The sequence below is a fragment of the Trichogramma pretiosum genome, unplaced genomic scaffold (assembly GCF_000599845.2).
Source record: "Trichogramma pretiosum strain Unisexual culture from Peru unplaced genomic scaffold, Tpre_2.0 scaffold34, whole genome shotgun sequence".
Classification (NCBI taxonomy): domain Eukaryota; kingdom Metazoa; phylum Arthropoda; class Insecta; order Hymenoptera; family Trichogrammatidae; genus Trichogramma; species Trichogramma pretiosum.
The window spans coordinates 665,315-688,405 of record NW_019641683.1 but is presented as its reverse complement, the minus strand read 5'-3'; the positions used below and the strand labels follow the sequence as shown (position 1 = coordinate 688,405).

The 23,091-nt window shown below is 35.9% G+C and overlaps 7 protein-coding genes and 1 non-coding gene across 8 annotated transcripts; 6 read left to right on the top strand and 2 right to left on the bottom strand.

The window, feature by feature from the left end:
• Positions 1-788: 788 nt before the first annotated feature.
• Positions 789-3,678, top strand: LOC106660187 (WD repeat-containing protein 78-like). Its single transcript, XM_014383110.1, has 8 exons — positions 789-884; positions 956-1,329; positions 1,401-1,767; positions 1,848-2,222; positions 2,294-2,542; positions 2,688-2,844; positions 2,909-3,303; positions 3,382-3,678. Exons 1-8 carry the CDS (start codon positions 789-791, stop codon positions 3,676-3,678), a joined length of 2,310 nt encoding a protein of 769 aa, XP_014238596.1.
• Positions 3,679-4,269: 591 nt separating this feature from the next.
• Positions 4,270-6,827, top strand: LOC106659653 (glucose dehydrogenase [FAD, quinone]-like). Its single transcript, XM_014382332.2, has 3 exons — positions 4,270-4,804; positions 4,895-6,186; positions 6,271-6,827. Exons 1-3 carry the CDS (start codon positions 4,318-4,320, stop codon positions 6,406-6,408), a joined length of 1,917 nt encoding a protein of 638 aa, XP_014237818.1. The 5' UTR covers positions 4,270-4,317; the 3' UTR covers positions 6,409-6,827.
• LOC106660260 (glucose dehydrogenase [FAD, quinone]-like) lies at positions 6,790-8,815 on the top strand. The gene is made up of 3 exons (XM_023461086.1): positions 6,790-7,301; positions 7,376-8,568; positions 8,647-8,815. The coding sequence occupies exons 1-3, from the start codon at positions 6,812-6,814 to the stop codon at positions 8,782-8,784; spliced, it is 1,821 nt and encodes a 606-aa protein (XP_023316854.1). The 5' UTR covers positions 6,790-6,811; the 3' UTR covers positions 8,785-8,815.
• LOC106659749 (solute carrier family 12 member 8) lies at positions 8,816-12,548 on the bottom strand. Its single transcript, XM_014382439.2, has 11 exons — positions 12,367-12,548; positions 11,940-12,237; positions 11,698-11,878; positions 11,476-11,621; positions 11,177-11,408; positions 10,910-11,111; positions 10,584-10,818; positions 10,185-10,502; positions 9,959-10,117; positions 9,711-9,889; positions 8,816-9,640 (listed from the first exon to the last, which is right to left on the bottom strand). Exons 2-11 carry the CDS (start codon positions 12,120-12,122, stop codon positions 9,481-9,483), a joined length of 1,995 nt encoding a protein of 664 aa, XP_014237925.1. The 5' UTR covers positions 12,123-12,237; positions 12,367-12,548; the 3' UTR covers positions 8,816-9,480.
• A 533-nt stretch (positions 12,549-13,081) lies between these two features.
• On the top strand, positions 13,082-13,223 carry LOC111694156. Its single transcript, XR_002763568.1, has one exon. It is a non-coding gene; the product is annotated as a small nucleolar RNA SNORA16B/SNORA16A family (small nucleolar RNA).
• A 1,200-nt stretch (positions 13,224-14,423) lies between these two features.
• On the bottom strand, positions 14,424-16,222 carry LOC106660381 (survival of motor neuron-related-splicing factor 30). The gene is made up of 4 exons (XM_014383328.2): positions 15,741-16,222; positions 15,059-15,429; positions 14,940-14,945; positions 14,424-14,810 (listed from the first exon to the last, which is right to left on the bottom strand). Exons 1-4 carry the CDS (start codon positions 15,777-15,779, stop codon positions 14,516-14,518), a joined length of 711 nt encoding a protein of 236 aa, XP_014238814.1. The 5' UTR covers positions 15,780-16,222; the 3' UTR covers positions 14,424-14,515.
• Positions 16,223-16,469: 247 nt separating this feature from the next.
• Positions 16,470-18,335, top strand: LOC106660172 (60S ribosomal export protein NMD3-like). The gene has a single exon (XM_023461083.1). It carries the CDS (start codon positions 16,717-16,719, stop codon positions 18,235-18,237), a length of 1,521 nt encoding a protein of 506 aa, XP_023316851.1. The 5' UTR covers positions 16,470-16,716; the 3' UTR covers positions 18,238-18,335.
• An 893-nt stretch (positions 18,336-19,228) lies between these two features.
• LOC106659716 (pre-mRNA-splicing factor CWC22 homolog) lies at positions 19,229-22,840 on the top strand. The gene is made up of 6 exons (XM_014382398.1): positions 19,229-20,743; positions 20,827-21,298; positions 21,383-21,759; positions 21,840-22,120; positions 22,207-22,308; positions 22,383-22,840. The coding sequence occupies exons 1-6, from the start codon at positions 19,328-19,330 to the stop codon at positions 22,450-22,452; spliced, it is 2,718 nt and encodes a 905-aa protein (XP_014237884.1). The 5' UTR covers positions 19,229-19,327; the 3' UTR covers positions 22,453-22,840.
• The last annotated feature ends 251 nt before the right edge of the window (positions 22,841-23,091 follow it).

Sequence of the window (23,091 nt, the reverse complement as noted above, 5' to 3'; positions counted from 1 at the left end):
TTAAAAACTATTTTGTAACATGAACTTAATCATTGGTTAGTTCAACTAAACCATCATGTTGTTGATTCAATTACATTTATTTCTATAATAAATTATATATTCATTTGCGCAAAAAAATTTTTTCTCAGTGTAGATTTAAATTACTATGCAATACTTATTTTACGATGGTCGTTTGTATCTGAAAATTGTTAAAAATAAAACATTGAAGTTTTTCTGTCTTAGTATTACATTAATATAATACATGACTAATTGTAACTAACGACCACGAAAAATATACACCTCGAATTTATTGTTCCAAGAGTATTTTAATCATTTATACGAGGTGATTATATTGAAGAAGGCGTAAAGATCACGAGTTTCATTTTCAAAAAAGTGTTGTTTTAAATCATTTAATCATTCCTTGTCTTATCCATATTATCGTATTTTAGTTTGAAATACTTTTTTTTATAAAAATCCAATTTCATTGTTACTTTAACAAACAGTATATTGTATCCATTGTACTATCTGAAGTTTGGTCGATCATAGATTAGTTATTTGCCTGTTAGTACAATTATCTGTTCTTAGTACCTAAACCGTATTTTGATACGGTCCGCCTAAACCGTACTTGGATACGGTTTAGGTACTATTACTGTTGTAACGGATATAATTTTATCCGTTATAACAGTTTTTCATAATATTGAATTTTCATAATCATTTACGCAGATGATAAATAAACGAATAAAGCAAGAAGACGATAATAAAGCAATAAAATGCGAAAAAAAACAGCAATATCCATTGCACCATCCATCATGTCATCACAATACAACAGATCGGTTTCAATGGCATTTCGGGGGGGCCGTCTGAATCGTCGTAGTTCAAGGGTTTCGAGGTATCAACCGACTCCGGTAAAGTGTCGAGGCAAATTTTCCCAGATATCAATTGATATGTGAAAATATAAATTAATCGGCTGTTGCAGATTACTCGACCAGGCGGGGCAGCGACGACTTTGCTGCAAAAACGCGACCGACTGCGGGTGTTCGACAGCGGCGACGACGTCACTCCCCGAAATCTGGTGCATCCGCTGCACGCGACGATCGGTCAGCTGGGCGAGCGCCGGACGGCTTTCGATCCCGTCGTCGCCGATCCCTACGACAAATCTTCCAAAGTCGAGACGCAGCGCCCGAGCTTCGCCACATTATCGTCCTTCTCGTCCGCCTACACGATCGACGATGCGAACGCTAAAACGGATAAGGTCGAAGAAGACCTCGGCCCTCGAAGCCCGACGCGGCCACTCGTTTTACAAGATGTCGTCGTAGCTCTCGATGCTCCGTCGCAGTATCACTTGTCCAGGTATGCAAACGAGCGGCTAATTCACTTGCATCTAGTTGATGTAAGCAGCTATCCTTTGCTTAATTTTGCAGATTAGAAGAGGAAGAGCTCGATCTAGAGGATGAAATTTCCATACTGCTCAAGGAAACGGACACGATGTTTCTTTTCGAGCTACCTCAGTTAATTGAGTACGCCGATACACCGGAAGCTCAAGTCCTATTGCGAGAAAACGAGAAATACCAATGCATAAGGGAAGGAAAAGGTCGTAAGACTGTCAACGCGGAAACTCAAACGTATGAAAAGTACTACAAGACCATCGGGACTCATGCCAAGCGCAAAAGTCGTCGCGATTGCGGGACATTCGTCAACGACTGGGTTATGTATGACACCTTTAATCAAATAAACGATATCCACCCGAGTAAATCCGATGAAACAGTCGAATCAAAAAAGACAAATGAGGTACTTGTACAGTTAGCATTACTTTTTTTGTCATTTTCTCAGTTGATTTCTAGATCTCTTCTCTAAAATATATATTTCAGATAAATCGGTTCAAATTTCCAGCCCCGAAAATAGATAAAAAAGAAGCAGCTAAACGAGCATATGCTTATAGATACATGGATGAGCTCGAACAGCAAATGGCCGAACTGATGAATACGGAGACATTTCAAGACGTTGTTCGGACGGCCTTGCGAATTTTGGCAAGCAAAACCTACGACGTTGCTCAAAAAAACTTCCTCGGCCTCATCGAGTCGGATCCGTGCGATCCAGATTTCGAGCTCGTTTACGGCCTGGAGTTACTCTGGGAGCACGAGAACGAGCTTATCAACGGTAAAACGGTTGCAGCTTTCAAGTGGAACCCGTTGAAAGATACAATATTGGCGGTTGGTTACGGATCGGCGAATCGCGATCAGAAGGTTTGCATTTTCACGTAAACAAGGCGTGTCCTTGGAAATGGTACATTTTAAGCCAGTGTCATTTTCGATAGCAGCAAAAATCGCAACCCTCGGAAGGCCTCATACTCATTTGGTCGATAAAAAATCCAAGCCTGCCAGATCGAAGTTTTCAATTCAATAGCCCCGTAAGCGATTTGGATTGGAGCAAGGCCGATCCAAACTTGCTCGCCGTCGGCTTCTACGACGGCATGATTCGCATAATCGACGTGAGCGAAAAGGAACTGACCGTCGTTCGCGAGGCTGGCAGAAAGTATTCGCCGACGTTCGAACCGCATTGGCAGGTGATACAGATGCGCGATTCTTGCCTGATTTTTCTTACCAAAAGTTAAATTTATAGCACTGCTTGCTATAAAACTCGTGTCTAACGTATCAATATCTCGAGTCTAACGTATCGTAATATGCTTTTACGACATTATGAATTATCAGGTCCGATGGTGGACAACGAAGGACAATCGATTTTTGAAGGATAATGCCGAAGAGCAAATTTTCGCCGGCAATCAAGACGGTCGAATTCTGTACTACTGTTATTCGGAAGAGGCTGATTTCGTTCCACACCAAATCATCCGGCTGCAGTGTATCGAAGGTCAATATTATATATCGACTAGAACACAGAGTGGACGAAGACAATTACTGTACCCTGTGAGCAGGTCACGTTCAAGGAATTCGACGTACCAACTACAGTCGTGGCACAGAGGTACCGATCAATCGGCACACGGGCATCAGAGTTCTGCGACTGCACCCCAAGAGCCCGAACGAGTTCTACGTCGGCACCGAGGAGGGGGCCATCGTGCGCTGCTCCATCGATCAGCCGGACTTTTACCTGGATCACTTTCTCGCTCACGACGGAGCCTGCTACACCATGCAGTACTCGCCGTTCTGCGAAAAGATCTTTCTGACCTGCGGCGCCGATTGGTTCTGTCGCATCTGGGCCGAGGGGGTGACCGAGCCGCTGATGGAATTCAGCACGCGCATGACCAGTGTCAGCGCGGCCACTTGGTGTCCGAAAATTTCCACGATATTCGCCACTGCAAGCCTGAACGAGGTCTCGGTCCTTGTCAATTTTTTTCTTCCGATAAACAAAACAAAAACACCAGCCCCAAGTCCGTTGGTTGTGTTGCAGGTCTGCATTTGGGACATAAAACGGAAATCGCATCGTCCGGCTTCGGTGACGGAAGTGGCGCCGGCGAGAGCGCGGATCACCCAGCTCGAATTTACAAAGACTGGCAAACAGATCGTTAGCGGAGACGATCAAGGCACCGTATACGTACACAAACTCGAGGGTATACCGCTGCTGGTACTCAATCAGACGGAAACTCTGGCCAAGACCATAGGTAATGCTCTGGTCATTAAGCCCCACTTGCTCAAGAAAGTGCGTAAACTCGGCCAGCCCTTTGACTTTGAGGAATTTTTCGACTGAATCAACAGATCCATGCAATTGGCAGGATCGATACTAATTTTAAATCGGGCTTATTAATCTTTAGACTATTTTTTTTATTCGTTCAGTACTTATATGCGCCGATAGTCGGATATTTTCGACGCAGTATTTATTATACTTATTCTTAGAACGACGACAACTGATACTGTTCAAATCATGTTTGGTTTTTTATACATATATATATATATATCAATGGATAAATAAATTTTCCATTCAAGTTTCACCAACCTGTATCACCATTACACTCAATTAACAGAGATTATTTCACGTAACTTCTCTTCGGTTGAATTGTTGTAAAAATTAAATCGTAATCATTATTAACTCTTAACTACGTAGCCACTTAACGAATGAAAAATATTCCGAGCTATTTGACAAAAGTAGTTGTATTATATAATTCAGGTCTTTCGTCACAGCAAGTGCAATAAAACTTACGACAATGAACTTGAAAGTATGCGTATAGATATTATTTGTCGGAGTATTATGATATTATTGCAAGTCGTAGCGCAACTCATTATTTTCCGTATATAAATTGTAAGTTCTCGGTTAGTAAAACATTTAAAGTCGTGTCGCATGCGTAAAAGTCACCCTATCGATTGCTGCAGCATCAAGCCATCGAATAAAATGACCAAGTGGCTACTGCCATTCGTTATTTTGACGTTACTCTCGTGCTCGCCGAGGCCTTGCTCATCGGTCACTATTTTCGATTACGTGGATGGACTGGCGGACTTTGTGGTCGGTGCCGCGGGCTTCGTCGTCCAGAGCTTGGTCTATCTGAGTCAGCAGGTGAGAGACACGACGCCGTCGCAAAATCAGGAGTACGACTTTGTGATCGTGGGCGCGGGGACGGCCGGGGCGACTCTGGCCGCCAGACTGAGCGAGAAGCCGAACGTCACGGTGCTGCTGATCGAGGCCGGCGGCTACGAGCAGCTCATCATGGACATTCCTGTTCTGGCGATCCTAGTCATGTTGAATCCATTGACGAATTGGGGTTACAAGACCGAACGCTCGAACGAGTATTGCCTCGGTATGCGCGATCGTCGCTGCTTGCTGCCCGTGGGCAAGGTCATGGGCGGCTCGAGCTCGGTCAATTTCATGCTCGCAACCAGAGGTACACCGCTGCGTCCTATTCTCTAATTGGCTTGCTCGGGGTAGCGAGCACGAAATTGATCGAGCTCGAGCTAATTACGATTGCACGCAGGTAACGAGAACAACTACAACAAGTGGGCTCGATTGAGCGGCGACGAGACTTGGTCCTACGACGAGGTTCTGCCGTACTTCAAGAAATTGGAAAACTTCGGCGTCGATTCGGCCGATTACGACGACGAGTATCACGGATTCGACGGGCCGATCAAGATAGTCAATCCGGCCTTCCGCAGCCGAATGGCCGACGCGTTCGTGGAGGCGGGCAGCGAGCTGGGCCTGCCGCCGAGGGACTACAACGGCCCCGTCCAGCAGGGCATGCACTACACGCAAACGAACGAGGACAACGGCGAGCGAGTCTCGACGAATCGGGCCTACCTGATACCGGCCAAGGGCCGCGCCAATCTCCACGTGAGCATGAACAGCCACGCGTGCAAGGTGCTCATCGATCCCGAGTCCAAGCTGGCCCAGGGCCTCGAGTTCAGCAAGCGCAGCCTGCTCGGATTCAGAAGGCGCATCAGGGTGAAGGCGCGCAAAGAGGTCATCCTCAGCGCCGGGGCTCTCGGCACGCCCAAGATCCTGATGCTGTCGGGGGTGGGGCCCGCGGAGCATCTGCGCGAGCACGGCCTACCGCTGCTGCGCGACGCTCCCGTCGGCAAGAATCTCATCGATCACGTGACCTTCGCCGGCATGACGCTCTTGGTGGACGAGGGCGCGGGCCTGTCGGCGAGCGACTTCTTCAACTCGTCGAATCACCAGGCGGCCGACTACTTCAACGCGCGCAGGACCGGCCCGTTCACCGTCGACTCCGGTATCGAGAACATGGGCTTCGTCGATATCGACCAGCCAACGAGCACCGACACCGAGCCCGACGTCGAGATATCCTTTGGCGGCTTGCAGCTCGGCTACGCCTACTTTTTCCATCTGCCCTTCAGGATAACGCAGGAGCACTGGAACGACTACTTCTCCCATAACCGAGGCAAACAGGGATGCTTGATTTGGCCGACTCTGCTGCAGCCCAAGAGCCGCGGAGAGATATTACTGAGCAGCAAAGATCCCTTCGATCCTCCCAAGATTTTGCCCAACTACATGTCTCACGCGGACGACCGTCGACGTTTGATCAAAGCCGTCAGGCTGTCTCAAGCCCTGGCCAAGACCGAGTCCATGAAAAATTACGGCTCCGAGTTGTACGACAGACCAGTGCCGGGTTGCGAGCACCATCGATGGGACTCGGACGGCTATTGGGAATGCGCCATCAGAACCTACACCATCAGCTACTGGCATTTCGGTGGCACCTGTAAAATGGGAAAGGACGATGATCCTGAGGCAGTGGTTACTTCAAAATTGCTGGTAACTAAACTATAACGCTATTTCACTTTGGCTTAGCTTTCATTTTCATCGAGTCATGATTTACGCTTCGATACATTGCAACAGGTCAAAGGCATACGTAATTTGCGAGTTGTGGATGGATCTATCATGCCAACTGTACCCAGTGCTCACACTAATTTACCTATTCTCATGATAGCCGAGAAAATGGCCGACGTCATTAAAAAGGACTGGAACTTGGATTGAACGAGTAAATTTTATTATTAATATAACAGTGTCTAACTAAAACTAAACTTCGATTGATTACTCGAACCAACTGTCAAATTTAATCTACTCCAACTTCCTATACACAATTACTCACGTATGTAATTTTTTAGACATTTTTTTACGCTATCGAAATAAACTTTTATCAATCACTGATGTCGAAAAAAAAGGAAAAAATTTCTGTGAAATATCTAGAAAATTTTTAGAATAAAATACTTGTAAATTGTATTTGACTCCGTAAGTAATCAACGACATGATAATATTACGCCTCATAAGTTGTAATTGTAGCAATTTTCACGTCATTTTCGAGTTTATTTTTTATCGCTCTGAATAGATAGAGCTGCACAGTGTTGCATGGTAGTTTATACATTGCCAAGTTGAAACTATGTATCTTAACACAATGAATAAGTTTATTTTTTTAATTTTAATAATTGGCTCGTTAACGAGAAAATCTGAGTGTGGCACCCTCGACAGTATAAAAAAGATAGCATCACTATTTGTCGATATTGCCCGATTCAGCAAAGATTACGTCAATTTCCAATCGGAGCAAGTATCGGACTCGACTCCTCGGGAGAATCAAAAGTACGATTTCGTGATCGTCGGAGCCGGCAGTGCGGGTAGCGTACTTGCGTCGAGACTCACGGAAAACCCCAACGTCACGGTCCTGCTTATCGAGGCTGGTGGCTACGAAAATTATTTGCACGACGTGCCTCTGCTGGCCTTGGGAGCTGGCTTCTTTCCCTTCTCGCACTGGGGATACCAGACCGAACGATCCGACGATTATTGCACTTCCAATGTCAATCACCATTGCAAACTGCCCATGGGGAAAGGTCTCGGAGGAAGTAGCGCCGTCAATCTTATGATTGCTACTAGAGGTGTTTATTTTTATTCATTTTCTCACGATTGAAATTATAATTTTTCTTTGCTTTTTCTTTTCGAATGTGATCAGGCCATCGAGAAAATTACAACGAGTGGGCCAAGATTACAAACGACTCTATTTGGTCGTACAATAACATGTTACCGTACTTCAAAAAAATGGAACGTTTCAATGCACCTCTGGTGCCCAACATTGATTCAAATCTACACGGTTTTGAGGGTCCCGTTGACATCGTTAATTACGATTTTAGCTCAATCCTCATGAAAACCTTCGTCGAGGCGGGAGTGGAGCTGGGACTGCCTCCCGTCGATTTCAATGGTCGCAGTCCGAATGGCTTCAGTTACATGCAAACGAATCACAGAAATGGCAAAAGGCTTACTTCAAACAGTGCTTATCTGAACCCGGCAAAGGATAGAAAAAATCTCTTCGTCACTTTGCACAGTCGCGTTAACAAAGTGCTCATCGATCCAAATACCAAAACTGCCTATGGGGTTGAATTCGAGAAGAGTAGTTCGTTATTTTCAGCTAAGACGATCACGGCAATGGCTACGAAAGAGGTAATACTGAGCGCTGGTCCTCTGGGATCTCCGAAAATTCTCATGCTATCGGGTATAGGGCCGGCCGAGCATTTGCAAGAGCTTAATATCGATCTTATCCAAAATGCTCCGGTGGGAAAAAATCTCATGGACCACGCTGGCTACATATCGATGCGTTATAAAGTCGATCAAGATATTGGTTTTGGCCTCCAAGAGATTTTCAATTTATCCAACAACTATCTGTTGGGTTACTTGGAAAATGGAACTGGCCCAATCAGTTCCAACAGCTTGTGCGAGGGTATAGCATTTCTGAACATCGATAATCCCCACGATGAAGATTCTGTACCTGATGTTGAAATTTTGTTAGCAATACTTAGCAAGAAAGAATTTTATTTCTTACCGATTCTCATTCAGCCAAAGAGCCGAGGTCAGGTTTTGCTCAAAAGTTCTAATCCCAAGGATGATCCCGTTGTAGTCCCGAATTATTTTTCTGAAAAAGATGACGTTAGAGTCGCTGTGAAAGCTGCTAATATGGTGTTGAAAGTAATGAAAACAAATGCTTTTAAAAAGTACAATCCAACATTGCACGCACCAACTGGTGCAAGATGCAATAAAATCGAAAGGTTTTCGAATGACTTTTGGGAATGCGCTTACAGAACGAGAACAATCAGTTTTTGGCATCACTCGGGCACTTGCAGTATGGGCAGCGTTGTTGATTCAAAACTCAAAGTCGGTACAATTCGTAATGTGCTTTACATTTTTTATCTTGGAATTAAAAACACACGGCATAAGTTGATTTTTTTACAGGTAAAAGGCGTGAGAAAACTACGTGTTATTGATGCTTCTGTGATGCCAAAAATCCCTTATGCTCATACAAATATTCCTACTATGGCTATAGCCGAAGCAGCAGCTGATTTCATTAAAAAAACGTATAATACATTTTAACCAAGTGTGCGTTGAAAATAATAATTTGGGCTCAGCTAATGGACTTTTTATTAAAAACACTTTTTTGTTATTTCAGAAGTATTATTTTTTTCATGGCAAACAATCTTTGTATGAATATAAGTAATACTTATATAATTTTTTTTTTCTTAATCTTTAGACAGAGTATCTTTAGACATTGTTTCACTAAAGTTGTACCTATATATGAATGTGTAAAATTAATTGTAATTTATTTTCATCACGTACTTTCTACAAATAAACAAATAATCTCACAAGCATACAGCTACAAATTAATATAATAATTCTATAAAAATGAATGTAAAAGTGGACCCTCATTTTCTTTGGTTATAAGTTACAGTTTCAAACATTCAGCATTATAAAATACATACGGTCAAACATCTTAACTCTTACACATTGTGCGTAAAAAATGTCATCATCATTATTCCTAAAAAATAAAATACTTACATAACTAGTATCGTTAATTACACAATGTCTGACAAAATTGATTCATTAATTCACGATTTATTTTACGACCATTAATATTTTAATAATAATCGTTCTTCTCACTCAATTATTTATCACTATTGAAGTTAAGTCAGATGATAGCACAATGGCATAATTCGTAGGAGTTAAAAAATAGTATTTTTCTCTTTTTCTCCTCTTTTGTTGTAAAAAAACAATACAGAAGACGAGATGCAATTATTGTACGTCGATGTATTGACCTGTAACGTTGGCTATTTGATGATATCTGCGTCTTCCTGCAAAGTCTTCATTCTCTTCATTTAACTGGGCTTGACTGGTTGTAACTCCTGGATGCACAGGAGTTACAACAATTTGCTCATAGTCATAAACATTTTTACTAAAACATAAATCATATTTTAAAAATATTCAACAGTTGTATTTGAATAAAACAGTAAAAATTAACCTACCCCATCATTCTCATAACAGCAAGTTTAAGCCACTTAAAAAATTTAAATTCGGCGGCTATACCAGGTTTTACGGCTGGATTAGCATGACCAATATAGCTCCAAACAAGGAAACAAATAATAATATTAGCTAGTGCATAATACCAATGCACTAAAAACATTATCAGTAATTTGACCATGGCCTAAAAGATTTTGAAATATTATTAATAGGATACTAATTTATATTAGTTAAAAAATTAATTATAACTAACTCCAAGTAGAGAAGCCCATCTATTGCAAAATGGACTATACCAGTTTCCTAACTTTCCATGAATATGTACTTTTTTTGGAGTATCACTAGCTACACTGTTATTTTCGTCAATGCTTGGGGAAGAGTCTCCAAAACCATTACTGTCTGTACTTGAATTACGCTGAAAAATATTTTAATATTTATTTTTTTCATCTAATAATGACTAAAAATTTAAAATAGTTAGTTACAATAAGGTTCTTGTGACTCGTTCTTTCAGGAAATAAAGTGTCAAGATCATTTTGAACATTCACAACTACATGTCTATCTGATGAACCATAACTTCTGTCTGCTGATTCAGATTGAGCAGAGAATCTTTGTTCCCTTGAATGTCTTATGTCAAATGTTTGTGCAAGTGCAAAGTATGCATAATCCATACATGCATATGTCAATAAAAATGGCATAGTTACTATTGGTGCAAGCGTATTAATTTCTCCAGCCATGATAAATGAAAGTGTAACAGTAGCAACTACTATCATTGCATAAATTGGAACTTTATTAGGACCTCTCTGAAATTGATTTTATTAAAAGAAAAATTATTTTCATGATTCAACAAATGAATTTTCTTTTCAATAAAAGTTATGACATACTCCTCTCTGTAAGCAGCTTATTCCTGGTATAACATTTTGACCTGCAATTGATTGTAAAACGCGAGGTGTCCCATACATGGCCCCTAAGCAGCTACTAAATGATGAAACATAAAGCCCAGCAAGCAAAAGAACAGAAATAGCAGATACTGTTGATGCAATCATGTAATTGGATTGTAATGTGAGTCTTGTACAGGTTGCAGCAAGAAATAAGGAAAAGCACAAGTATAGTACTGTACTGTAAGAAGTAAAAATTAATCATTTGGTTGCTATTTAAGTAAACTTGATTTTTCAGGCTTGTTAAATCATAAATTGTTTTTATAAATTACCTGACACCAAGAGCAGCTAAGGTACCATTTGGAATATTTTTAGATGGATGTTTCAAGTCACCGCTCATATTTATACCTGCTAATACACCAGTGACTGTAGGAAAGAAAACTCCAAAAACAGTGAACCAATTTACACCTTCTTGAAACTCAGCTAAAGTATTATTTCTCAAAATTTCAGTTGACCAACCATTGAATCCAGCCTCTAATAAAAAAAATTTACACGATTATTAACTTTTTATTAAAAAGAATAATCATAATAATGAATACCTGGATTTACATGAGTGAAGCTACCGATTATAAAATCAAAACCAGCCATCAATAAAATAAGCAAAAGCATAAATTGTAATTTTATAACCCATTTCACACCAGCTACATTGATTATTGATAAAAGTATAACTGCTCCACAAGCAAAACCCCTTTGAGCCCATGGAGTTTGAAGACCAACTAGTCCAGCCATTGATTCACCAAAACCTAATACATTTAAGGCGCATCCCACTGCCTGTAATTGAAATAAAAAGTTATATTTCTTATAGCTAGTAAATATTATACAGCAAAAAAAATTCAACCTGTCCAAAACAGTACAATAAACCAATAGAACCTCCTAATCTTGAACCTAATACATGTGATAGCAAAAAATACACTCCACCACTTTCAACTCGACATCGCTCACAAATTCCTACTGCTGAAAGGACTGATACTAATGCAACACATACTGAAACAAATAATTAAAAAAATTATTCGAAAATTAGTGAGATATAATAAAACAAAAATAATTGCATTGTAACTACCAGAAAAAAGTATTATTACAACAGCATTCAATGCACCAGCTTGACCAACTATCCAACCAGATCTCAGAAATACAATGACTCCAAAAATGTTTATAAGACAGGATGTAAATACTCCATCCCAAGTTCCAAACAAAACTGGTTGAGATATAAAAAAATTTGACTTCCACCACGGATCAGCATTCTGAAATTTAATTTATTTCAAAAATGTCAAATGATTGTAATATCTTATTAATATAACTTACAAATTCTTGAGCAAAGAGTTCATTTTGACCAGTTTGATACATTTCAGAGCTCAGTTGATCATGATTTCTGTTTTCTGATTGTGGTGATCTGCAGTTTTGAGACTGACCCAATCCATATCGACACCAATCGACATCTTTATCATTGGCATCAGGAGTGTCATTTTGCCTTTCATAGGAGCTCATTTTAAAAATTTTTAATGTTGCAAGGAACTCTAATTCAATTCACTTTTTATTTAACCTTTTCATCTTTCGATTATTTTGTAAAAGTAATAACAATTTCTAAAATACTGGTTGGTTCCTGAAAATGTGTTTTTCTTTTATAAAAAAACATGTTGCAGATTGATGATTTAAGAAAAATACTAAGGACTCATAATTAATTTACAAAATGATGTAAGACAGTCAAAGCTGTTGCATGCGTGGAACTCACCTGACACTTGACAGATTTTTGTATTCTATTTATTGTGGACGCAGATTTATCAATCTTAAAAATACTCGTTTCTCTTAAGATTATACGACGTAAGCTATTATAGGTATTTTCAACGATATCGCGTCATTTTTTCTTATATTAACGAGATAACGGTGTTTCCCGCACGCGCTTTCTCTTTTTTGCAACAGTTGTACATATACATACATATATATAATAGGTATATAATACACACATATATATAGGTATACGAAAATGAAGTTATCGATTGAGCTTGAATGCTGCAGATTGCCCAATAAACCTATTATGTGTTATATATAAAATAAAATTATATGTACACATATCAATATGAAAGTTGTAATTTAAATAATGTATATAGCAATACGTAAATAGATAAAAACCTACTTATCAGCTATCATTTTTCTAATAATTCAATTTCTAGACTTATGTTGATATAAACAAATAAATTTATGAATTATAGGTAAATTGTTAAAAAAAGGTTTAATTTCTTTTCAAAAATATAGGCATCTTAGGATTTAATTTTAAGAAATAATTAATAGCTTTGATCAATATGAATTTATGTTCAATGCAATACGTCTTCTTGTGTTATCCACTTAATGGCTAAGTAAGTTAAGTCATCGCTTGACAAGCTCGATGCTCCACGGGGACGGAGGTTCAAATACTCTTAAAACTTCGGATATTTTTCTTAACGTACGGGAATTGGCCTGCATCGAAGCTATGTTAATTCTACCTCCAATTAATGTAGTCAAAATGTGGCCTAAATTAAAACTATTCTCTCATAAGGTCACTGATTAAATTAATTATATATTTCTTCAGTATCACCCAGAGAGAAGACATTAACTCTCAATAGGTTTTTAAAAAATATTTTTTGATAAAATTTCAAAAATTTTCTGACTGATTTTGACATTAGATTAAGCAAAATATTTTTTTTTACCCAAAATAATAATTTTCTTGCTAAAATACTTCTTAAAAAAAACTTTCACTGAAATGCAGTCATTTTTGTGAATCATTTTTGTACATTACACTGAGCATGAACATTTTTCTTTCATTTGCATTTACTAAAAATTCAAGTTTTAAAAAAATGCATTTTACCTATTGTAACTAAAGTGATTAAAGTACTTACACTCGTACAATTTTTTGTATTATTCGTTTTTTATTTTCGAAGGTAACTTATTTTACAACTACCTCACCTCAGGTTACAACTGGAGCCATTAATAATTTGAATATGTGCACACCAGCTGAGAGCTATCGCTTCAATGTTTGGCTCTGAATATGTGAAGTTTTGTGGAAAACATGAAATTTAAAAATATGCAATGAAAGGGTAAAAAGAAATCTTTGATGTAATATTCTTTTTATTGAAATTTTCCTTTAAAATGCTTCAACAAATTTTGATTACTTACCAATAATATCGTAATTAAAAAATGTTGCCGCTCACTAGCTTCCATTGATTTTTATGTATTGTTTATAATTATCAAAATCTTGAACGAAATGATTGAATCAGTAACTGTAATGAATTATACTAATAATGCAATTTTAATACAGTTTTTATTAACGAATGAAGTATTTTTTATTCATTAGTCTTAACTTTATGGCAGAAGGCATATTGAATAAACTTTTGTTATAAATTTGATCTTGCATATATTTAAACTACATCAAATATTTAAATAATTATGCTCTAATAATTAATGCTCATAAAGAATACGATCCATGTCTTGATGAATGTTTTTATATACAGAGTTTATGTTTAACATGAAAAATTTGTTGTGCACAACAAATAAATTTTTTTATGAAATAAAATTCCTTATTAAAAATACCGAAATGTATGCAGTTTCAAAATGACGATTTACAGATCAATGCAAAATTTAGATGCAAACGTTTTTTAATGATGATACTGATTTTTCTCATAAATGATATTACATTATGAAAATTATGAAATTGAAATTTATACTTGAAAATGCTACACTGTATTTTTACTATAATTGTTCCATGAAAAACACACATAAATTATAATATTGCATATATTAGAACTTATTAAAAAATAAGTTCAACTTATTATTGATAAAATAATTAAAATATACAATTAATTTCTAATCCTGAATAAAATATTAGAAAGCATGATATTTAAGATAGCCTACGTTCCTCGTCTCCACTTTTCACCATTGGTATATTTTGTCATTTCTTTTCCACTAACACCACAGGTACCTATTCCTACTCGTCCATTTATATTTTCTGGTGTAGCAAATATACTTTTTTTGACGACACCTTTTTTTGACGCTTTGGTAGAAAATGCAAGCCATTTATTTTTCTCTTGTTCTCGTTCTTCCTCAATTTCTTTGAATCGTTGTAATTTTTTTTGTTTTTTCTTTTTCAAATATTCTTTTTGCTTTAAAGGATCCATACTCGCAAGAGCTGAATTTTGAAGTTTCCTGAAGAGTAAAAATATAAACTAAGTAAAATGGGCTTCACTATATTAGAATTAGTTTTTAAAATTAAAAAATGGTATTTACAAAAAGTAACGTATATATAATTTTATTAATAATAGGAAAATATCTTACTTCATTCTGATTATTAGTCCCAATGGTAAGCACAAACAGGATCACAAAAAAAGAATTAGTCATTTAAAATTTTAGAATTAATAAAAATAAACGTGCATGTAATTTCAAGCATCACTTACTTTGATTTTTGATCAGCCCAATCCGATGCTGGACGTTTAGCCATTGACTTTAAGCACTTAAGCGAAGTAACATCTTTGTTTTTGTATTCATTGAATGTAACATTTACAGATCCATCTTCACTTATTGCATCTATTGTAGCCTCATAATACTTTCCATCTTCACTCCAAAGAGCCATGCATTGATCACCTACTTTCCATTTAGCAGCTAATTCTGCAAGTAATTTTTTTTCATCTTCATCAGTTTCTGTTTGCTTTTTTTCTTGTTGTTGTGATTTAAGTAAATCTTGATGAAGTTCTATAATTTCTTCAAGATCAATCTTGAGTTTTATTAGTTCTTCATTTCCTGGATCAGTTGTTAAAGCAGCTTCGACCTAATAATCAAACAAAAATTATTCAATTAAGAATTGATATTAAATTTAATTAAGCAAAAATAACATTTTAAAAATTATTTATATATAAACTATTAGATAATTATAATTTTCAGGTAACCCGTCATATGCATAATTCATGATTATCGAATATGAAAACTAATTTTTTCCATCAGAATGAATACTAATAGAATTAGACATTTTTAAATTGATAGTAACAATAAACTTAACCTTACTTTACTCATTTCGTAATAATATTTTGTCTAATACTACTGAAAAACTAACATTTATGTTAAGTTTAGGCAATAGCTTACCTGCTGAAGCTGCAATTTGTGTGTTTGTAGATCACTCATGTTTGAATCAAAGTTTAATTATTTGTGGGGATATAAAATTAAAACTGAGAGTTCGCAGAGAGTTAATGAATTTACAAGTTCTGTACAAATATGTTTACAAGCTCAATACTTTAATTGATACCAGGCCAGTGCAGAAAGGAATTATGGAAGGTTTACTTCAATGGTAGGCTTTTGTGTGTCTACAATCCTACGTCAAAACTTCTATTACATTTAGGTGTAAGTATCGTGTGAGCCTATATGTGTAATAGATTGGTAATAGATGCACACGAACAGTTTACACAGTGTGAAGTGTGAACTGATCAGCGGACGGATAAGTGAGGAACGTGGACCGTAATGGAGTATTGAAATGTCAAAATGAGAGCCTAAGCAGCATCAGACATAACTGTGTAAAATTTAGTCGGAAAAAATAGAGCAATTTTTAGAATAAAATATTTTTCAAATGTACACTTGAGTTTTATTTTTGCTAATGTTCAATTGTTAATACTCTGCAATCTACTATTATATTAATTAGAAAACAATGAATAATTTGATTCCCCGCGTTTTACTAGTTCACATACCACTTTCCCTATGTTCAGTCTATACCCTATAGCCTATTGGTCAGTGGCCCTGTGCGTAACCACTGGCGCCCCCAGTTTGGAAAGATTTCCTATGTTATTTCTTATAGGGAGAATTTTAGTTCGATGGCCGCCACTGGTATATTTGCAAGTAAATACTTTCCATAAGAGCACATGTTAAAATCGATGTCAGCACTGCTATCCCCTCCATCCATCACATGCACACAGCACGCTGCGAATAGCCTATACACAAATATGGTATAGCTAATAGCAACCTTTACTATAAAATCACAGCTAGTTGTGTGTAACAGGTGGTTGTGGAAATACTTGTTTTTTTAATTTTTACCATTTTATAATAAACAAAAAAATTTGTCCGTTCAATCATGGACGAGGATCAATTCATGGAGCTTCCAGATGAAGCTTTGCAAACAACAAAAGCCCGTATTCTCTGCTGTGAATGTGCTACGCCGATTGAGCCGAATCCCACCAACACGTGCGTTGGCTGTTTACGTTCAAGAGTTGATTTAAGCGAAGATATTCCGAAAAGTGCTACTCTTTACTTTTGTCGCAACTGCGAACGTTATTTGGTGCCACCGGGTGAATGGATCAAGGCAGCTTTGGAATCTCGAGAGCTGTTGCAACTTTGCTTGAAGAGATTAAAAAATTTGCAAAAGGTAAAGCTCGTAGACGCCAGCTTTCTCTGGACGGAACCCCACTCCAAAAGAATCAAAGTACAGCTAACAATACACGGTACTATTCTGAACGCGACCTTAGAGCAAGTATTCATTGTTGAGTATGTTGTGGCAAACCAAATGTGCGATGATTGCCACAGAACAGAAGCTAAGGACTTCTGGAATGCATCTGTTCAGGTCAGACAGAAATCCATCAATCGCAAGACTTTTTATTATTTAGAACAGTTGATTTTGAAGCATAAAGCTCATGAAAATGCTGTTTCTATCAAACCTAATGCCGATGGCTTGGATTTCTTTTTTATGAAAGAATCAGCAGCAAGAAAATTAACTGATTTTATCATTTCTGTTTTGCCATGCAAATATCAACACTCAAAAAAATTGATTTCCCATGATTGTCACAGCAATGTTTATAATTACAAATTTACATTTAGTATAGAATTGGTGCCTTTATCAAAAGACAGTGTAATTTGTTTACCAAAGAATTTGACCCATCAATTAGGAGGAATAACTTCTGTATGTGTAGTGCATAAAGTTTCTTGTAGTATTCACCTTATAGATGTGTCATCAGGACAAGTTGCAGATGTAAGTGCCAATGTCTATTGGAGATATCCCTTCAATAGTATATGTAATCCCAAACAGTTAAAAGAATACACAGTTATGGATATTGAACCAATATGTGAAAAAGAAATTAAAAAATTTCCTGGACAAGGACATATTTCCAAGAAACATGTTATTGCTGATGCATGGGTAGTAAAAACTGAAGATGTAGGATTGACACAAAATCTTATTCATACAAGAACTCATTTAGGTGGAATACTCAAGCTCGGAGACTTAGTTCTTGGCTATGCTTTGGGAGAAATGAATGTAAATGATCCGAACTTTGAAAAGCTCAATCAAGATACTGTACCAAATGTTATTCTTGTAAAGAAATTCTATGGTCACAATAAATCTGCTAGGCGAAGAGCTAGACAGTGGAAGTTAAAGCATATTGCAGATGACATGGATATTGGTTCTGAAAATAATGACTATAATGAATTTTTGGATGAGCTTGAGGAAGATCCTGAAATGCGATCAAATATTAATATTTATAAAGATAAAAATAAAATTATACCAGTTGATACAAGCTGTATTGATCCATGTATGCCACAGATTACCCTTGAAGAAATGCTTGATGATTTAGTCATTAAAGATGTTGATATGACAGAGGATTAAATAAAAGTTCTTAGTCAATCCTATAATAATTATTTTTCTTTTTTATCAACAATAACTGATGTTATGAAAATATTATAAAAATAAGATATTTATTACTGTTTGCGAACAAATATTTGAATACATATATGTATTTATATAGATAATTTTGTATGAGTGATCTATTTTGAAAAATAAAATGACTGTTGTACGGAAAAATATCTTTCAGAAGAATTTTGTTTTGAAATTCCTTGATTCTACTTTGATTAATTGGTATTTGACAATTAATGTCTTCCCAATGAACTAAACAATTTTAAAGTCAATTGTATACTATTAATATATTTTCATCACAAACCAAAATTCCAAAAGTCAAATTTCATGAATGTCAACAAAAAACAAACTGACAGTAAAAGTAAACATTTATTGGGTTCAAAATCTAGAATGGTCTCCTTGAGATCTTTCAAATTCTAAAAATTTCTATTCGTTTATGTATAATAATATTTTAATTTGTGCATTTATTTATTTCTCTCTTTACAGGATGCGGCAACAATAAACATAAATCATGTGCATGCGTAACAGTGCATCAATCTCATAGAGTATAAGATTTTGATCTTTAATTTGTATAGTGATGCTTCATATATATATTTATCATATTTCATTAGTCCCATTCTGTTTATTGAGATAGGCCGCAGCAAGTCTTCCATTGAAACTAGTACTATACATATTGAAAATGTAAAATTTTTATTTACTATTCTGTTGATTTATATTATATTTGTTGATAAAGTAAAAAATAAAAATGCTAAAAATCTGAAATATTGGAAAATTTCATGGTTACAGTTCTAAAAATATGTATATTTTTACAATTAATATTTTTTCAAACTATCAAGTGCAAAAATTAAGAGATGATAAAATGTTAAATCTGCCGCTCATATTTTAGTTGGCAGCACCGCATCACATCTAGTGGCAAGTTGGCAACATTGGAAACTCAAGCTTGAAGTGAGTGCGCACGCTTCGGTCCGCTCGGGTCCAAACTCCAAAACACAACGAACTGCAACTTTTAAGGAGCAAGTCGCAATCACAAACAATTCATAACCAAGTATTATTGTCTGTCACCATGTCTGGAGTGGAGAAAAAATCGGATAATAATAAAAAAAGACACAGAAAAAGTAGTTCTTTACGTAAACACAGAAAAAGACATAGAAGTACTTCTAGCGAGACAAATGATATAAGGTATGAAAGAAGTGGATCTATAGGTGAAAAAGAAAGAAGGCATAGAAGAAGTAGCTCCAGTGATAACAGTGAAAAGAGGAATGAAAGAAGTGGATCTACATGTGAAAAGGAAAGAAGGCGTAGAAGAAGTAGTTCTAGTAATACCAGTGAAAAAAGGAATGAAAGAAGTAGGTCCATGGATAGAAATAAAAAAAGGCATGAAAGAAGTACTTCAAGTGATACTAATAAAAAAAAGTATGAAAAAAGTAAGTCCAAAAATGAAAATAAAAAAAGACACGAAAGGAGTAGATCTATCGATAGAAATAAAAAAGAACATAATAGTAGTTCTAGCGATACTAGTACAGAAAAACATGAAAGAAGTGGGTCTGTAGAAAAAACTAAAAAGAGACATAAAAAAAGTGGGTCCAAAGACAAAAACAATAAAAGACATAGAAGAAGTAGCTCCAGTGATTCAAATGATAAAAGGTATGAAAGAAGTGGATCTATGGATAAAAATAAAAAAAGTCATAAAAGACGTGGGTCCATAAGTAGGAATGAAAAAAGATATAAAAGACATGGGTCCACAAGTAGGAATGAAAAGAGGTATAAAAGAAATGGGTCTGCAGATAAAAATGATAAAAAACATAGAAGAAGTATTTCCAGCGATACAAATGATAAAAGATATGAAAGAAGTAGATCAATAGATGAAAATAATCAAAAGCATAAAAGAAATGAGTCCTTAGGTACAAATAATAAAAGATCTGAAGGAAGTAGACCCAGAGATGAAAATGACAAAAGATATGAGAGAAGGGAAACCATAGATAGAAATGAAAGAAGATATAGAAGAAGCACATCTATTGAGGCAAATGAAAAAAGATGTAAAAGAAGTAGATCAAGAGATCATGATGAAAACAGATATACAACAAATAGTTCTGTAGGTAGAAAAGACGGAATGAGCAATGTTAATGAAATAGGCTATGAAAATGTAGGCCCTAAACCGATTAAAAAAGAAGAGCTTTTGACAACAAAAACTGGTGGTGCTTACATACCACCTGCAAAGTTGAGGTTGATGCAAGCAGAATTAAAAGACAAGAGTAGTTCAGCTTATCAACGTATTGCATGGGAAGCTCTTAAAAAGAGTATTCATGGTTTTATAAATAAAGTCAATACATCCAATATTGGCCCTATTACAAGGGATTTATTGAAAGAAAACATCGTTAGAGGCAGAGGTCTATTGGCAAGATCTATAATTCAAGCCCAAGCAGCTTCACCTACATTTACTCCAGTTTATGCTGCATTAGTTGCCGTTATCAATTCAAAGGTACAGTTACTTGTTCAAAATATAAATTTGAATATTTATTTGAATTGAAATGATGAATAAACTAATAAATACTTATTTTTCAGTTCCCTAACATTGGTGAGTTGATTGTGAAACGACTCGCAATTCAATTCAAAAGAGGATTTAAAAGAAATTCAAAAGTCTTATGCATATCTTCAGCAACATTTATTGCCCATTTAGTAAATCAGGGTGTGGCTCATGAGATATTGATACTTGAGATTTTAACTTTGCTGGTGCAAACTCCAACTGATGATTCAATTGAAATAGCTATAGCTATTTTAAAAGAAGTAGGGATGAAGCTTACTCAAGTTTGTCGCAAAGGCATTGAGGCAATATTTGAAATGTTACGTAATATCCTTCATGAAGGACATTTAGATAAAAGGGTACAATATATGATTGAAGTTGTATTCCAAATCCGTAAGGATGGATTTAAAGATCATGAAGCTGTTAATAAAGACCTTGATCTAGTGGAGGAAGAAGATCAAATGACTCATTTAATTGCTCTTGATGAAGCTACAGATAGTCAAGATATACTTAGTAAGTTTATGAACTTTATTAAATTCTAAGAGTTCTTTTTTATATTATCTAATTTTAATACTAATATTTCACTTAAATTTTTAGATGTTTTCAAATTTGATGCTGAGTACCTTACTAATGAAGAAAAGTATAAAGAACTAAGTAAAGATATTTTAAATTCTGATAGCGATGATGACGATGACGATGAAGGAAGTGATGAAGAAGACGATGAAGACGAAGATGAAGAGGATGAGAAAACTGAAAGTGGTGGTCTTATCATTGATAACACTGAAACTAATTTAACTGCACTCAGAAGGACAATATACCTTACTATCCATTCTTCTCTTGATTTTGAAGAATGTGCCCATAAACTGTTGAAAATGCAATTGAAACCTGGGCAAGAAATGGAATTGTGTCACATGTTTCTTGATTGTTGTGCAGAAATGAGAACGTATGAAAAATTTTTTGGACTTCTGGCAGGAGTATGTTATGAGAAATAATTTATTTTATAATACAATTTACTTCGAAATTGTTATTAATATTAAACTCTATTAATTTACAGAGATTTTGTGCTATAAATAGAATATACGTTGGACCATTTGAAGAAATTTTCAGAACTTCATACAACACAATTCATAGGTTGGATACCAACAGATTAAGAAATGTAGCAAAATTTTTTGCTCATTTACTTATGACGGATTCAATTTCTTGGGCTGTTCTATCTGAAATTAAGTTAAATGAAGACGACACCACAAGTTCATCAAGAGTTTTCATAAAAATATTATTCCAAGAGTTGTCTGAATACATGGGACTTCCAAAACTCAATGACAAATTAAAGGACGAGTGAGTAGTGCAATCAATCTATTTACTCAATGACATAACATGGTTAATCCAAGTAATATACAATCATTTTCGGGTTTTTCTTTCAGAGAAATGCAGGAAGCATTTAATGGATTATTCCCAAAAGATGATCCACGCAATACCCGATTTGCGATAAATTTCTTTACATCAATCGGCTTAGGAGGACTGACGTAAGAAAAAAATTATTAAACTTATATTTAAATTAAACAATAGTTCAAACTAAATTTTTTCATGAATTTTGCAGGGACGACTTGAGAGAATTTTTGAAAAATCGTCCAAAAAAAGACGTTCCGCTTGTTAAAAAGGAACCATAATTACACAATTTGTGCTACCACCGAAAAAATGAAAAATTGTGGGCATATATTTTGTTTAGATATTCAGTAACTACAAAAATAGTTGTTTAAATTTTTATGATGGATGTAATATTTTTACCATACCCATAAAATTTGTAAATAAACTGTCTATGATATTTCACTAACAACAATAAAATTTTAATAAATTATTATACACTATGAGGTGACTGTGTTTTCTTGGAAAACGTCGAATATTGATGCTGTACATATAATCTAGAAAATAACATTTTAGTCACGTGTTCGGCTTGTCAATGGTTCATGTTCCATCCATTTCTGTAATAGAGGTAAAAGATGGTCGATCTTGAATAAAAAATAAATTGTTGAATAAATATTACCGATGGAAAATAAATTCCAAGTGCTTTTCTTAAAAAAAACCATAAATATTTTACCTTTTGCAGCAAAAGATGAACTATGAAGTATCTTTCTCTTTGCTGTAGGCCTATTGATAAGATGAATGAAATTCGTTAGAAATGTAATTCTGTAATTTTCCGTCGAAAATGAGTCAATTCCGACTGCTTGTACGCATGATATATCCACATTAGGGATATTCACAGAGGTCAACACAACCGTAGTGTCCGTAGTACAATGGATGGGCCTCGC

What these genes read in the sequence shown, in the direction of transcription:
- LOC106660187 (XM_014383110.1), top strand. Translation starts at nt 789, where the DNA reads ATGTCATCACAATACAACAGATCGGTTTCAATGGCATTTCGGGGGGGC. An exon ending in AATCAAAAAAGACAAATGAG is followed by an intron (nt 1,768 to 1,847) that starts GTACTTGTACAG and finishes TATATATTTCAG; the next exon opens with ATAAATCGGTTCAAATTTCC. An exon ending in CGGCGAATCGCGATCAGAAG is followed by an intron (nt 2,223 to 2,293) that starts GTTTGCATTTTC and finishes CATTTTCGATAG; the next exon opens with CAGCAAAAATCGCAACCCTC.
- LOC106659653 (XM_014382332.2), top strand. Translation starts at nt 4,318, where the DNA reads ATGACCAAGTGGCTACTGCCATTCGTTATTTTGACGTTACTCTCGTGC. An exon ending in TTTCATGCTCGCAACCAGAG is followed by an intron (nt 4,805 to 4,894) that starts GTACACCGCTGC and finishes GATTGCACGCAG; the next exon opens with GTAACGAGAACAACTACAAC. An exon ending in TGGTTACTTCAAAATTGCTG is followed by an intron (nt 6,187 to 6,270) that starts GTAACTAAACTA and finishes ACATTGCAACAG; the next exon opens with GTCAAAGGCATACGTAATTT.
- LOC106660260 (XM_023461086.1), top strand. Translation starts at nt 6,812, where the DNA reads ATGTATCTTAACACAATGAATAAGTTTATTTTTTTAATTTTAATAATT. An exon ending in TCTTATGATTGCTACTAGAG is followed by an intron (nt 7,302 to 7,375) that starts GTGTTTATTTTT and finishes GAATGTGATCAG; the next exon opens with GCCATCGAGAAAATTACAAC. An exon ending in TTGTTGATTCAAAACTCAAA is followed by an intron (nt 8,569 to 8,646) that starts GTCGGTACAATT and finishes ATTTTTTTACAG; the next exon opens with GTAAAAGGCGTGAGAAAACT.
- LOC106659749 (XM_014382439.2), bottom strand. Translation starts at nt 12,122, where the DNA reads ATGAGCTCCTATGAAAGGCAAAATGACACTCCTGATGCCAATGATAAA. An exon ending in TGTAATAATACTTTTTTCTG is followed by an intron (nt 11,622 to 11,697) that starts GTAGTTACAATG and finishes TATTTGTTTCAG; the next exon opens with TATGTGTTGCATTAGTATCA. An exon ending in GCTGTTATGAGAATGATGGG is followed by an intron (nt 9,641 to 9,710) that starts GTAGGTTAATTT and finishes TTTATGTTTTAG; the next exon opens with TAAAAATGTTTATGACTATG.
- LOC106660381 (XM_014383328.2), bottom strand. Translation starts at nt 15,779, where the DNA reads ATGAGTGATCTACAAACACACAAATTGCAGCTTCAGCAG. An exon ending in ACAAATTGCAGCTTCAGCAG is followed by an intron (nt 15,430 to 15,740) that starts GTAAGCTATTGC and finishes TTTGATTATTAG; the next exon opens with GTCGAAGCTGCTTTAACAAC.
- LOC106660172 (XM_023461083.1), top strand. Translation starts at nt 16,717, where the DNA reads ATGGACGAGGATCAATTCATGGAGCTTCCAGATGAAGCTTTGCAAACA.
- LOC106659716 (XM_014382398.1), top strand. Translation starts at nt 19,328, where the DNA reads ATGTCTGGAGTGGAGAAAAAATCGGATAATAATAAAAAAAGACACAGA. An exon ending in TTTTTGGACTTCTGGCAGGA is followed by an intron (nt 21,760 to 21,839) that starts GTATGTTATGAG and finishes ATTAATTTACAG; the next exon opens with AGATTTTGTGCTATAAATAG. An exon ending in ATCGGCTTAGGAGGACTGAC is followed by an intron (nt 22,309 to 22,382) that starts GTAAGAAAAAAA and finishes TGAATTTTGCAG; the next exon opens with GGACGACTTGAGAGAATTTT.